Here is a 14,573-nt window from a genome sequence, read left to right as displayed (position 1 = left end):
TTAGGAAATGGGTCACCACAATTGTTTTTTCTCACTACCTCCCAGGGTTTCTGTAGAAACTAGTTACCTGGATTTACAGATACTTCCTGTTTTACCAAAAGTAAAACATGTGTTATTTGTTGTTTGGTGATACACCTCTCTCTGAATTCCCTAATATGCCAGAAACTCCATATACACCTGTGTCTAAGTCGATTTTTCCTGCCGTTCAATGGATGGTTATTATTTTTTTTAAATCACACTGTAGACTCGGTGGCATTACCTGTTCTGCTGTCAGACCCATCTGGGTTCTTGTGAAGGTGCTGCTGTAGAACACAGCGGAACCAGGCCCTCACCGACAGGCTCTGTGCAGAACCGGACACGACACCGGCAGAATCACCGCTTAGCGAGGACACCAGCTCGCTGAAAAAGACAGAAGAATCATATTATACGGCTGTAGGATTTACTGCTCTTTCCTTGATGAAGGTATGAAGAAATATCAAGCATTCAATAAGTGAGCGGCGAAAGCCATACACGCGAGCACACATCACATCAATGACGTTAAAATTCACATTGTGCTGAAGTGGTGATATTTTTTTGTGTTCTGACAGCAGAATGTCTACGCCGAGCCATAAACATTGAGGTCCACTTGTGTCTGAAACACATAAATGCCTCTTCCCATCAGATTTCCTCCGAGTTGTCATACAGCTGTTAATGATGAGCGTAGAAGGATACAGGGAGGTGGACATTTATATCTGAAAAGGGGGGGGGGGGGGGGGGTAATTTAATTAAATTCACAAGAAAGAAAGCGTTACTTCATTTTATATAATACACATTTCTAACAGCTCAAACAGCAGTGGATGGAGGGCTTGGCAGGCTGGTACTTCTAAACAATAAATAGGAAGAGTGTCCTTGTTCCGGCTTTATATTCAGGTGTAGCACCTTAATATCACTTGGCAACGTCTGAAGAGGACCTCTGAGGCTGAAATAGTCACATTGTACCCTTGAGTGTGATTGTGGAGATGCGCTACATTTCGGAGTCAGTTCAGAGTCATGAGAGCCATTCCTTCATTCAAACCTATTTCGAGCATACCAAGGACGCTCACTGTCTAATCCATTAATTAGACAGCACCCAATACACCTACGGGACTTGTCGAAAAACTATTTGGTCAAGTGGTATCTACCACGATGAAGCTTGATAGCTGACGGTTTCAGAGGTGGTCATATTCCCTGTTGGACCGACCTCATGTTTTCCCATTAGGAGCGATGTGAGGAAATGGTAAAAGGCACAAAGGCACAAATGTACCTGTTTTGGAGCAGATGGGGGAGGTAGCGAGTTACCAGAACTGGTTGAACCATGTCGTCCCAGCCAAAGCATTGCATGATGGACTGGACTGGGAGGGGCTGAAGGTCCTGGGGGGCGGAGCTGGGCAGATCAAACGCCAACAGGGTGAAGCCTGAGGAAGACAAAATGATTTCAGTGTTACTATGTTCTCTTCTCGTCCTACTTCAGAACTACTACATTTCTTCTCTCTGCCAAATTCAAATCAAATTCTCTGCCTTCGTGCGAAATGCCGGCATTCACTCAAAAATGATCAGTATTGTGCCGTCAAAAATCCATTTTCGGTTGAACGCTTGTCAAAAACTCTTGGCTGCTCTCCCCCACCCTTTCCTCCCTCCACTCAGTGTCTCTTCTTCCTCCCAGTGGGCGTTACTGACCTGCAGCAGCATCTGCCAGCTGTGCCGGAGGGGTCTGGGAGAGGCGTAGGCTGCGCAGGAAGGGGAAGAAGTGCGCCCAGAGTGCGGCTGCTACCGCTAGGTGGCGCTCTTTCACCACACTGCCGTTACCAGGAGCCCAGGCCAAGGCGGGCGCCGACTGGACACTGCGCTGATGGACCCGTCTGGAAGGACACACAGAAACACACGCAAACAAAGAAAGCAGATAAACAAATCTGTCAGACACCAAATCCAAACATAGCGCTGTGCTCTTGTGTACAACACTGTCCAACTCCGCCCTCTCAAATCCTTTTGCTCCCCCGTTTCTTCCTTTCACTCCTTCTTTCTTCATGTGTTTTGCCTTTCTTCTCTCCTGGGGGATTACTGCGTGCGGCGGTGCGCTGCAGTGTGGAGCAGAGCAGGGTGGAGGCAGAGGAGGAGGATATTATAGGCGTAGAGTGGAGCAGCCTAATGCTGATCCCCTGTACACAGACCATACCCCGGCTCCTCTGGCTCATCCCTGGCCCCAGCCGCTACAGCAGCCCCACAGTGGCTGGCATTAGCCCAGATAAGCAGCTGAAGGAGCTGTAATCTCATTTAGACTGGAGATGATCCTCCTGTCCCCCTCGTTCGCCCGGATGGGATGGGGAAGCTGGGTTGAGGTGTGCTGGGGAAGGAGGAAAGGACTGAAAAAAAAAACAACAACTCGTAACCCCCCCCCATCACATCCTCAACCATGCACTATGGTACATACACACACACACGTACACACCTCAGCAGTGCCTTCCCTTCCAGCAAGGTTGCATCTAATCCAGGGAGAGCTGAGACAATCGATTAGAGTCTGAATTCATTAGCCTCGTTACTACTGCGGAATGGGCCTTTCACACCCATCAACCCTCATTGTACAAGACATCATCAGAGACCCCACTTAATCCTCCTCGCTGCGGCTTCCTCCAACGTGTACACACACGCGCACACACACACACACACACACCATTAGGGACCCTGTTTAACCCTTCCCCCAGCTGCATCCATCATATGGACGCATACAATATATAATATAGCATCCTAACAATGACATATCAAACACACACTCAGGCACAAGCGGAATTCAATCCATGTCCACTTTCTGTTTAATAAATTGTCCATGTATCCCGATCATAAAACATAGGTGTAACTGTTACTACATTTCTCATAAGTGACCTAACAGCAGGTGTCCTTGACTTTGAAAAGGGAGGCTCACTATCCGGTAAGAGGTCTTAATGCTCATGAAGGAAAATGGGGAGGCTTGTATTTCATCAAGCCAAGGAGATGGGGATTACTCGTTTGTCCCAAAAAACAGATCCAACACGGTGTGCCAATGCCCGCTCACACCGTCAACCAGCGACACCCCCGCACTCCCACACAGCAGAGGGTCATGGGAAGGAATAAATCCAGGGAATTATGCCTGGGACTGGCTTGCTGCCTCAGCACCATGGCGATGGCTATCAAGAGCGAACGCTCGGACCCTCCGCGTCCTCAGCCATTGGCAGAATAACTCTCTTAATGCGTGCGGATTCCACGCGGCTCTCAGTGGACATAATGATGCACAGGCTGAATTTGCCAGGCTACATAATTGCCCATTAATTGTGCCACAGAAAAGGCATTAATCACAAAGAGATACCGAAAATTGCCAGGACCGAAGAATTATGTTTAATTTGGTGGGACGGATTGAAAAAAGAGAACTTTTTTTTCTTCCTTTTGGTTAAATGGGTCAGCGTGGTCCGGGCCATAGCACAGACGGCCTCTGGGAGTTCTCTTCTTCTCTCTCTTCTTGGCCATTAATGTGCAAATGTGTGCCCTCCAACCCCGAGATCTCAGATGGGAAGTTTGGGAATTAGCCGAAGCTAACGAGCTACCATGTTATAGGAGCCCAGCGCTGGAATAAGAGGAGTACACAGAGGTTAGTGTTTCTGTTTAGTTGTGTGGGCACAGGCAGATGTGTAGGTTTGTGTGTGTGTGTGTGTGTGTGTGTGTGCGTGTGCAGGGTGGAACGTATGCACTGGAGAGTTAAAGCAATCATACACCTAGATGAATGTATTTATTCTAGTGTTTCAGCTCATTTAACCTTTGTAAGTGGTGTAAGTATAAAGTGACGGTAATAGTTTTTGCTCAGTCTGTTCCTATGGGCTACGGAGGATTTAAGAAACCACATACATATAGAGACATGCAGCAAATCCTGGAATATATAGCGACTGCTAATACTTTTTGGAACCGATTGAAATGTGTCTGCAGCACTGAGCATCAAAAAAAAATTGCCTTTAGCATCTAAAAAGCTAAATATTTCCATCAGGAGTTGTTTGAGAAGGAGAGTGAATTTTGAGTTTAGGTTAGGGCGATAAGAGGAAAACGTGGGATAACGGTGTTGAATATGGCATTAATGATATTACTTGTGCTAACTAAACAGATATTAAAGCGTACTCAGTTCTGCCTTTCAGTACTCTGCTAATATACAACAAATTACTTGTTGAATTAAAGAAATTAAATGATTTCAAACATTCTTTTATCAAACAAATTGAACAGAAAAAGCCCCATTCTAGAAACAAATACAGAGTAATCAGATTAAGACAGTTGTTTGATTGAACTACACTGGGAAGTAAGCAGAACTATTGGGTGTAGGAATGTAAGAGTTGAACAATGAAGCTGAATGAATTAATGAAATAAGAAAATCCTGCACTCTGCTGTAACCATCATTTATTTCAACCAACATTTGGGTCCCAAGTGGACCTTCACACATCCGAGAGAACCCCGTCCTGAGCTGTACGCACTGTTGTAATGGAGTTTGTTCATCGCATTGAACTGTGTGGTAATGTAAAGTGTGATGTAAAAACTAAGCTGCAATCTTCAAATGATATTCCCTCAAACTATTTCACATCATTTCTTCTGAGAAGTGAGTATGTGCTCGTTATTATCAATTTTAGACGATCAGATGTGTATCATGATACATACTGTATATGATTTCATCAACGTGACTACATGAATTTGGAAGCTATGTTCGTCTAAGATTTCAATTACATTTTGAACGTACTGCTTGCTGTACTACTTCACTAAAGTAAAGAATTGTTGCAAACTTAGAGGCTGGTAAGCAAGGTGACACTCTACTCTTCAACACCAGATTTACCTGAACCGCTACAGTGAACGATCACACATCGCTCCTCACTCCTCAGCCTCCCACTCTCACCTGATTTGTATCTACTCTCCCTTCTGTTCCCACATAAACAGACACTGTTTCAGCTGTGGCTCTCTGGCCTTCCGCTGGGGTCGAACGTGTAACGAACACCCGTGTCCCGCGGCTGAACCCGTCCTGACGCCCTACTGACCGCGGTCTCCAAACGCGCTCACAGCGCCGCCGCCGTCCCCACGACGACAGGAGGGTCCGCGGAGGGTCCCTCGGGCCTGTAACTCTACTCGGAGCCTCGCCGGCACCTGGTGAGGGTGAAATGGGGGCCACTAGGTCTGCGGAGACTAACAGGGGGCCTCAACGCAACACAAGGTCTTTACAGACACTCATTCCTGCCGACAGCACAATCCGCCCATTGTCAGTGTGAGAAGTGAGTGGACTCTGGGGCCGGGTTGGGAAGAGCAGAAGAGATCGCTCTCCTCTGCTGTGGCCTCTTATTGGATTTTAACAGAAGCTTAGCTTGGCCTTCGCCAGAAAACATTTGTCTGAATGTGTCCACTATCTGTGCGGGAGCAGCTATTGGTGAAAGAAAGGAATGAGAGAAACTGAGGAAAAAGTAAGAGATACATGCGGGCCTGTGGGTATTCACACCAGCTGTCTCACCTGAGCTGGGCGAGGACGATCTGCAGAAAGCCCAGGGCCGAATTCAGCTCCGAGAGGCGGCAGGCGCGCAGCAACCAATCAAACCCCTCGTTGAGCAGCTTCTCCTCGGATAGGTTGAGGCCGGTGCTCGTCTCGAACACCTCGCCCACACCCTCCAGGTACGTTCCGAGGGGCCCCCAGAGGGCAAGCCTGCGAGAGACCTCCGTGGTCTTATTGTAGAACTCTTTGGCCGTCTCATTAAAGGAGGAGGCCAGCCAGGTAGCCTGTGCACCAACATCCAGACCCCTCTCCTGGAAGTAATAGCAGTCGATGTCAAAAACTAAAATTGGTGGAATTTGTAAATTAAAAAAAACAAAACACAAAAAACTTTGTTGTGTGCCTGATAAACTTCCAGATACAATTTTCCATTGACAAACAATACCTGGAACAACAACAGCAGTGACAGCTGTCCCCTCCAGACCAGGGTGCGGTGCCCAGGGGGGCAGTTGGAGGGAAGGAAACCCAGCAGCTCACAGGCTCTGCCGGCCACATCCTCCAGCTCCACCTGCCTGGCCACCACCAGAAACAGCAGCAGGAAGTTCATGAGGCCTGCCTCCGGTAGCTCCTGCATCTTCTTTGAGGAGAACTTGGAATAAATCCTAAAAAAAACACGAGAGAACAGTAGAGAGAGTTCAAAAAACAAAGTGGTCAGAGATAAGGGCGGGTTCAAAATCACAGTGTCTGCTCTTTACAATATCGCTTAATCCGGGTTAACAAAACAGTTCACTTGTCTTTAAAAAAAGAAAATCCAATTTCAATTGTTCTTTACTTCCACTGACCAACTCTTCAGGGGTGATTTGTTCTTCTGAAACCTCTGACTTTAAATGCTGACTAACTGAACTTTACACCCCTGCCGTGCATCCCACCACCTGCCTCCTATCGCCCTCTCAGCTCCAGGGGAGAGGCTGGGCTGCCCGGCCTGTGTGTGTGTGTGTGTGTGTGTACATGTGGGTGAGAGAGAGAAAAAAAACAACAACTTGAGAGAGAGAGTAAGCAGGATCTAACAGCGTGCTGGGTGGTTCTCTCACCCAGCACGCTGTTAGATCCTGCGGGCACTGTGGAGAAATGCCTTTAAAGATCATGTTAAATGTCAGAGACACTCAGACACACAGCAGTAGGCGCTTGGTCCCTCTCTCTACAGCCAAACCAATTTACTGCAACACCAGAGTGAGATCAATAAAACCACCCCGGCAGGAAAACATAGAAAGCTGGAGCACCCACCCCCCCCTCCTTTTTTACTCCACCTCCCAAACACAGATGCAGCCCACACAGGTGAGTGGAGCTGCTGTTGGGTCAAAACACAAACAGCCAGCATCCCAAGACAAACTCAGTGTAAGAAGTGTGACCGATTTCAAAAGGAGAGGAGAAAAACGCGAGAGAGACCAGGTTAACACCGAAATCATTTATTTAAATACTGTAGATGAATAGTTAATATGTAACAGGGATATAAGCAGCGCGCTGGGAGGCAGCAGTGAGGATTCTCTGTGTTCTCCCAACCTGCCTGTCTGTTTGTTTATTCCGGACAGCTTGTTTTCATACGGAGGCGAGCAGATGCTCCTAACTCCCGGCGTTGGAGATCAACATGCTTGCAGTCGCTCCCGTTAATGCGGTCGGAGCGGGTGTCCCGCAGAGCCCGGCCAGGAGTAGGAACGCTGCCGAAATGTTGTAGCAATACAGTCGGCACGCCTCGCGCCTCCTGAGGGGGAGGAGGGAGTGGTGAGGGAGGTTGAGGGGGGAGGGGGGGAGATAATCTGGACCTGTCCCAGCCCAGTGTGGCGGTTGCCAGACTGCCTACCACCCACATCTCCCCGCTCCCCTACCCGCCTGAGCTCCCCTCTCTATCCGTGTTGGAAACCAACACAGCTTCGTTAAGGCGAATTAACCGCCACGCTCGTTAGCTAATTAGCCCCCATGTCTGCAGAGCTACTGAGCACATTCCAGACAGAGGGAAGTCATTAGGCGGATTTATCTACGGCTGCCTCTCTCTGGCGCCCAGCCGGTCTGGGATACAGGATGGTCCAGCGCTCGGTTCTGACGTGCACATGAGCTTGTGATCTCTCCTCTCCTCTTTCTCACTTCCCCTCACAAAGACACACTCTCTCCCTCCATCCAATGGCCTCACACGCTGATCACCATGTCACTGCTCTAGGGAGCAGGTGCAGTGTGTGTGTGTGTGTGTGTGTGTGTGTGTGTGTGTGTGTGTGCATCCGTAGGAGGCTTCTTGGCTCTGGTCTGTGCTGAAGAGCAGGTGGTTGACTCCTGAGACACCTGCTCCACCGGGGGGGCCTGAGTAAATATCAAAGACGCACCGGGAGACCGCGGTGCACCTGGCACGCACACAAACAAGACTGAAATGCATGATGGCGAGCAAACACACATGTTGTTTGTGTATTCATGCAAGTGTGCACCTAAACACACACACACACAAATCCAAACAGCACACGAAACACATCGCACATGAGAAGATCAAAGGAAAAAAGGGAATGCAACAAAGCCTAGTCCTGATTAGTAATCATTTCTCACAGCTTCAGTTCCAGTTTTCATAATTTATCATCTTTTCCTCCAAAATACTATGTAAGCTGCATATGGAGTCAGCTGCCTGGCCCTGAGACCTACTTTCCATGGTGGGAGTGAGTGTGAAGGAGCAAGAACTACAAAGTCTCCCAGACTTCCATCCATCTCACCTTCCTTTGATCTGTCTCTGTGGGACTCCACCAGCCCTGTCCTGGGCGAGGCACAGGGCCAGCACTCGGAGGAAGATGTGGAAGGAGTTGGCTGAGCGGTAGAGCTGGGTGTGTCCCGGGGAGCGGAGGGGAGAGGGGGAGCAGCAGCTGCGGGCCTGCTCCAACAGAGCCAGGGGCGTCTTGCACAAAGTGCCCATGCCAGACATCCCGAGCCAGGGTACGGTGAATGAAGCACTCTGGGCCGGAGGGACAGAATATGATGTATAATGCAACTGTACAGGCCTTGGTCATAACTTGAAGGAAAATGTGCCACATGACTTCTCTAGAATGCTGCACGATCAATTAAAGCAACCTTTTTAATAATATATTGTTTTAAAAGAGTTGGAAAAAGCAACAAATATGAAAATGAAACTATTAGAACGACAGCCAGTGAAACTTCCAAGACAAAGAAATGAAAAGATACGACACGTCATGTCAAAAAGTGGCAGAAAGGTTCATTCATATTATGAAAGTCATCCGAGGGAGGTCTGGTTGTAGGAGATAAGTTTAACATGAGGCAACACATCTAGTTTGAGCAACTTTTATCGCGTGTATTACACCATCAGTGACCACATGGTTTCCTCACCAGATTCTTGCCGTAGTAGTCCCAGAGGGTGGAGACAGCGCTGGTGCTCGGCTCCCACAGCAGACAGAGACTGAGACAGCAGTGGACGTGCATCCTGACCTGCTCCTCTGCTAGACCTCCCTGTTATTATACACATGATTACTACTAAAACTATATATATTTTTTTTTTTTTCCCGATGAGGTTATGAATGAAGTGTAACTAGAAGCAGTACTAACCTTGGGGTTACAGGTAAACTTGAGCAACTCCTCCACAAAAGTCCAGTTCTCCGCCAGATGTTTCTGTGACTGCAGATAGAACAACATCATACATTTAAAGACAATATCAAACATCTATTAAAAGGGACATTTCAGATTCTTTGAGTTGGGGTTGTATCCTGTACTTATCCATAATCATACCTGCAGTAGACGGCGGTCGGCACCGCCCTTTCCTATGAAGCCGTTATATTAATCTATGTCTTTTCTATCTATGGTATTCATTTTTTTAGGTTGACCTTTCTTTTAGGTGGCTAAAATTCCTTTTTTTTTTTGCTGCCCCCGTCCACAGCAGTACGTTGCTTTGCTCCTGTGCACGTATTCCTGCCCGATTGTCCAAACTGGGGACGTATCAACCGTCAGCTACTGTATGAAACACTGACTATGGTTAAGTGCCTCATAGGAACTCACTTCAAAAAAATCAAAAGCTATCCACATGAGTGTCACCTGTATTCATTTTCAAGACTAAAGTAGACACGGCCAGCTCTCAGAGTACTTGCTCTTGATGATGCTTCGGCACCATCATCATCATCAGTCTCACTTTTTTCTACAAAGAAGTCCTCTGTAATTCGTCTCTGATCACCAACATGTCTAGTTTTGGCACCATTCTTTATTAAAGTGTCAAAACAAATGAATTGAAGACTTATTTTAGAACTGCAGAAGCCTCTTGGATGAGAGGCAAAATGTCTTCAAAACTATAACTTCAGTGAAATAAATATACACAAAGAGAGATATTTGCGATGTCATTTCTTAAGGCGCCAATACTGTGATTCTCGGCCTCTTACCTCGTACTGGAGAATGCCGTTCCGACTGTACTGGCCTAACATCGCGACATGAGTGACCAGCCACCATGTGAATCCCAGAGGGTCCTTACAGAGCGTCGGGAGGCCACTGAACTGCTCCGCTGCTGGCTTCCCTGAAACCAGGGGCCTCAACAACGAGTTCATGTAGCTCCAGAAAGACTACAGGAAAACACACGTTGGTCGATTTAGCACGGCCAGAGTCATAGTCTGTTGTGCGACTGTGAGTGCGTCTGTATTTGCCCCACCTGTGTGTGCAACACTTTATTCCTGTATTCCAGAAGGTGCATGAGCAGGACCCACAGCTCTTTGGTGCAGGAGCAGAGGTGGTGATGGCTGCTCAGGGCCTCTGTGGGCCTCACCTACAAATCAAACAGGATCCATTCAACATAGTAAGCTCCCAACTCTGGTCTGCATAAATGCATGGTGTCTATCACATGACGATTACACAAATAGTTTGATTAGAATGGTAGTACTGTAAGTGATCAGCAATCCAAAAAATGTGGGTTAATATTATCATCATCATCCAGTACTGATGTACTCCAGCTGTTTTAGAAGCTTCTCCACACTAAATAGGATAATATTCTCAGGTGAACGACAGAAGCCAAATTCATATTTTGTATGGGCCATCTGCAGCTTCCTTCCATTTTCTATCAACCAAGCACTAAATGCTGGAATGAGCATATTTAATACCAGAATTTCTTGGTAAAAAACAAACAACCTAGAAATACTGCTGGTACGTCTCAACGGTGAGATGCTAATGAGTTGTGGCCAGCCGCCCACCTTGCTGTATTTGCCCATGGCCAGACCAGTTAGGTCACACAGCAGACTGCACAGGTGCTCTTCAAACAGACTGGTGTCGGTCAGGTTCTCTCCCGTCAGGTTCACAAACTGGTGGGCGTACACCACCTGGCCTGGAGAGGAAAACAGGTAAAAATGACTAAAAGCCCGTTTCCATGATAATGACGCTCAAATGAGCTGCAAGACAGGAGATTATTGCCCACTGTGATGCCCCGTACCAGCCGGTGTACAATCATTCAAGCTGTCTTGTATGGAGACAGAATACGGTGTCTCTGGATTCCAATACTACAGGTACCATCAGCCTCTACACTACAACATAATAGTTAGTAAAAGTGATCACATTTCGATATCTTTAGTGTCTAATTCCTGTCTAAGTAGACACTTGCCTTGCATCTTGTGACCAAGTAGGTGAAGGATCTCCAGGACTGACCAGTGGATGTCAAGATGAAGGTGTAACAAATGCCAAGAGGGAGGAAAAAGCTGTAGGAGGAACACAGCGGCAATGTAAATAGTAGGACATCAAGTTATAGCAAGGTTCTGGGTGAGGGGGACTCTTAAGGGCTATAAACAAACTGTCATATTAGTCATTCGTCTAAGAGAAGTTTCACTTTACACACTTTTATTGCACCCGTTTCAAAGGCCTATCTCCTTTTCAACTGATGCCTACGAATCACACACACACACCTTTCCCGGGTTAGGTATCGTGAAGGCACTTTGAACGTTGGCTGGCAGGTCTTTGAGTCGTCCTATGAGGAGGCTGATGCCAAACAGCTCCTCCAGAAGAGCAGAGGGGAACTGAGCCTCCAGCTCTTCATACGGGTGTGAAGGACCTGCATCCAGGGAGCTGAAGGGTTCCAGGTATCTGAACAGACGCAAAAAGGACGGTGCACGTGTCCACATAAACAAACAAACGCAGTAAAAGCAGCAATAAAATGTATAGACACAAACATTTGAATTAGTGGTGCTGGTGCTGACATTGAATGTGTAGATTTACCTGTGCAAGAAGACTTTGACATACTGAAGAAAAGAAACACACTGCTGTCTGAGGTCCTCCGCTTCATAGTGGAGGTTGCCTGCTTGACCTACAACACAAGAGGGATGTTGTGGGCTGTATTCCTAAATCTTATGTAAAACATGCCCACTGTATCACATATCAGACTCAAACGCTCAGAATTGAGCTCAACAATCGAATGCGTTAAAACAGTTCAGCCATCGCTGATTCATTATTGCGCTCACTTGAGAAAAGCACACCATTGCACCACTATTTACATCTTTATTATTCGTCGTCGCTGCTGCTTCCTCAGTTAATCATACATACCACCTTATTTGCATCTACTGTATGCTGTATTCATATGTACGTTGGCTAGTAAGACTTCTCCTCAGGACAATTCTGCCTTGTGTAAAGTCATTTTCCTAACTGATGCTGTGGCTCACAGTTCAGCCAAACTGCCCTTCAATTTAAAGGCTTTGGCTTCAACCAACGTGATTTAAAGGTCATAACTTGAGACGTCTAAGGGAGCACATTCAACTTTTCTTCAGATTTTTTCCCCCCTTTCTAGAAAACACAGATGCTGAACCCCCCCCCCCCCCCATCTGCATTTTATGTAAGTTGACTGTCTACGTTACTCTGACTGTTTGCCAATGTACATAAAAGCATTTTGCTAACGCATAAGATGTCTGTTATGTGAGCAAAGGATGGCTTACTGTGTGGACTGAATACTGACATGAAAAGTGAACGTCTGACTATTTGCTGCAGTGTGGATCACGTACAGCACAAAGCTTACCGAAGTCATGCGAGCTGGACTGCACCAAGGACTCCAGCCTGTAAACTTTTTGTCTGAAACATAACGAAAAGCAACTAAGACCATTGATATGCATGTGAATGACCCATGGTGCATAGTGTTTCAAAACAAATGGTTATCTAGTAAAAAAAGCTCGTTCTTAGAAGAATTCAATTTCTTAGCTTTTGCTGCCGTGGAAAATTGCATTCAGATGAGGGTGGTTTATAGCAACAAAAATGAATATTAAAACTGGGTTTATTTAGAAAGTAAACTTAACTGATTTTTCATCCTGGCTTACCTGAACAGACCAAAGAGTGGCTTTGTAGATTCCACCAATGCTGTCTCTGTTACCCAGGGGAAACCAAAGACCTCCACTGTGTCGGTCTCATACTCTGTAGGGGCCGGGTCAAGACGCAACAGCAGCCTACGGAGAGGAAGCAGTCAGTTAAGACTTCATTTACTGAGGGCTTTCTGCCACTCTATTACAGTGGAGGTGACTGGAATTTCATTTGCTTTGCTCCAAGCATCAAAAACTGACCACTGAACAGTGGAGGTTTTCAGACAAATTATGCAGTTACTCAGGATAATCCACAGGTCTGGCAACAATTTTCACTGGGGCACAAAATAGGTACAGTGAAAAACTGTTGACATCCAAGTGGGAAAATACATTTGTTAATTTATGATTATGGTGAACTGACAGTGACTGTACCGTTTCAGGGAGCCTCTTGCAGCGTATCCGTCTGTGGAGAGTGCTCCGGTGGGTTCGTCCTTTGTCACGGAGCAGCAGAAGCACGGCGGCCGGGCTGGAGTCAGCTCACACAGGCTGTCTGCTGCGAATGGAGACACTGGTGGGGTGAGGGATTGGCTGAAGTCGTCTTCCATGCTGCCGGTGCAGAATCAGTATCACCTGTAATGACAACAACATTGTATTGAGACAACATTGATTGTATCACAAAAACAGAGGTGGTGTGTTGCATCAGGTGCAGACAAAAGTAACAAACATTCACATATTGGGAGAAGATGGACTCTATGAACTCAGATTCAAACATACTATATTAAATATACAGTATTAAACATAGATAACGTTACAATAACACACACAAAACAGCCGTCTATCTGAGATACGTTAGGTTTCACTTAAACTAACATGGAAAATCTGACAATTGATGTTGCCTTGACTCAGAACTAGTCAGTAATAGTAGCAACATGCTAGATGTCATAGCAAACTACTTCACAGTGCAGCCCACGTACACCAGTGTGTAAAATAACAGGCAGCGATTATTAAACGATAACTGTCGCTAGAACGTGAGAGTTTAAGTGTTCGCCAGTTATTAAGGCGACATCCTGATTATGTCAACCAACTTTATAGTGACGCTTGTATGCTTAATATGTTGCATACACAGTTAGCGTTACAATTATAGCAGCGTTTCAAACAGGGAAACCAAACACAGCAGCAATTACAGACGCGACTGCTATGAAACATTTACAAACCTTATATTCCCGCTTCCTATGTAATGTATTATTCCGTAAATTGAAAGCAAAGTACGAAGATTACGTTGCTGTCATGACTTCGTTGTTTGGGTTTTCGGTCTCTCCCGCGCGTCCACTCCGCGCATGCGCCCACTCGCCACGCGCCCTACGATTGGTCCGAAGTTTCACAGTGGGCGTGAGCCTGTCGTATGGACCCGACGCAGGACGAGAGGTCTCCCTGTAACGCGCTTCCTCCGTCGCATTAGTTTCCCATGTAGTGGTGCTGTCTCCTGTTTGTCTTTCTCCAGTAGTCTCGTGCTTGTTTCAACGTCTTTATCAAGTTATTTTTGTAAAAGACCAAAGTAATATGTTCTACACTCACAGCGCCGAGCTCTCTTTTCACTCTCACGAGACTTAAGTAATTTAATTAGGGTAACGTTAGTTAAAATGTCGATTTGGTCTCACACACAGTCAAAGATCAAGTCATCTTAATTTACACCATATATATCCGACATAATCCTTAAAAGAAACACACGCGAGGGACACTGCTCAGTATGTCTGCATTATTAACATGAAAACATCCTGTAGCGTACACTTATGCTAATA

The 14,573-nt window shown here is 46.4% G+C and overlaps 1 protein-coding gene across 1 annotated transcript in view; it reads right to left on the bottom strand.

Moving 5' to 3' along the window:
* Positions 1-14,573, bottom strand: part of mms22l (MMS22-like, DNA repair protein) — a 20,095-nt gene extending 5,522 nt beyond the window's left edge. The window contains exons 1-18 of the mRNA XM_076096460.1: positions 13,989-14,573; positions 13,207-13,404; positions 12,796-12,921; positions 12,501-12,553; positions 11,711-11,798; positions 11,401-11,578; positions 11,103-11,196; positions 10,699-10,829; positions 10,164-10,277; positions 9,901-10,077; positions 9,080-9,148; positions 8,864-8,983; positions 8,239-8,474; positions 5,937-6,153; positions 5,516-5,805; positions 1,696-1,877; positions 1,283-1,433; positions 260-399 (exon numbers count right to left, since the gene is read on the bottom strand). Coding sequence (XP_075952575.1) covers positions 260-399; positions 1,283-1,433; positions 1,696-1,877; positions 5,516-5,805; positions 5,937-6,153; positions 8,239-8,474; positions 8,864-8,983; positions 9,080-9,148; positions 9,901-10,077; positions 10,164-10,277; positions 10,699-10,829; positions 11,103-11,196; positions 11,401-11,578; positions 11,711-11,798; positions 12,501-12,553; positions 12,796-12,921; positions 13,207-13,379 — 2,539 coding nt within the window. The 5' untranslated portion in view covers positions 13,380-13,404; positions 13,989-14,573. The remainder of the gene's footprint in view (positions 1-259; positions 400-1,282; positions 1,434-1,695; positions 1,878-5,515; positions 5,806-5,936; positions 6,154-8,238; positions 8,475-8,863; positions 8,984-9,079; positions 9,149-9,900; positions 10,078-10,163; positions 10,278-10,698; positions 10,830-11,102; positions 11,197-11,400; positions 11,579-11,710; positions 11,799-12,500; positions 12,554-12,795; positions 12,922-13,206; positions 13,405-13,988) is intronic.

The sequence above is a fragment of the Anarhichas minor genome, unplaced genomic scaffold (assembly GCF_050575085.1).
Source record: "Anarhichas minor isolate MPS153535 unplaced genomic scaffold, ASM5057508v1 ptg000022l, whole genome shotgun sequence".
NCBI lineage: Eukaryota > Metazoa > Chordata > Actinopteri > Perciformes > Anarhichadidae > Anarhichas > Anarhichas minor.
This window is presented reverse-complemented; position numbering and strand designations above follow the sequence as displayed.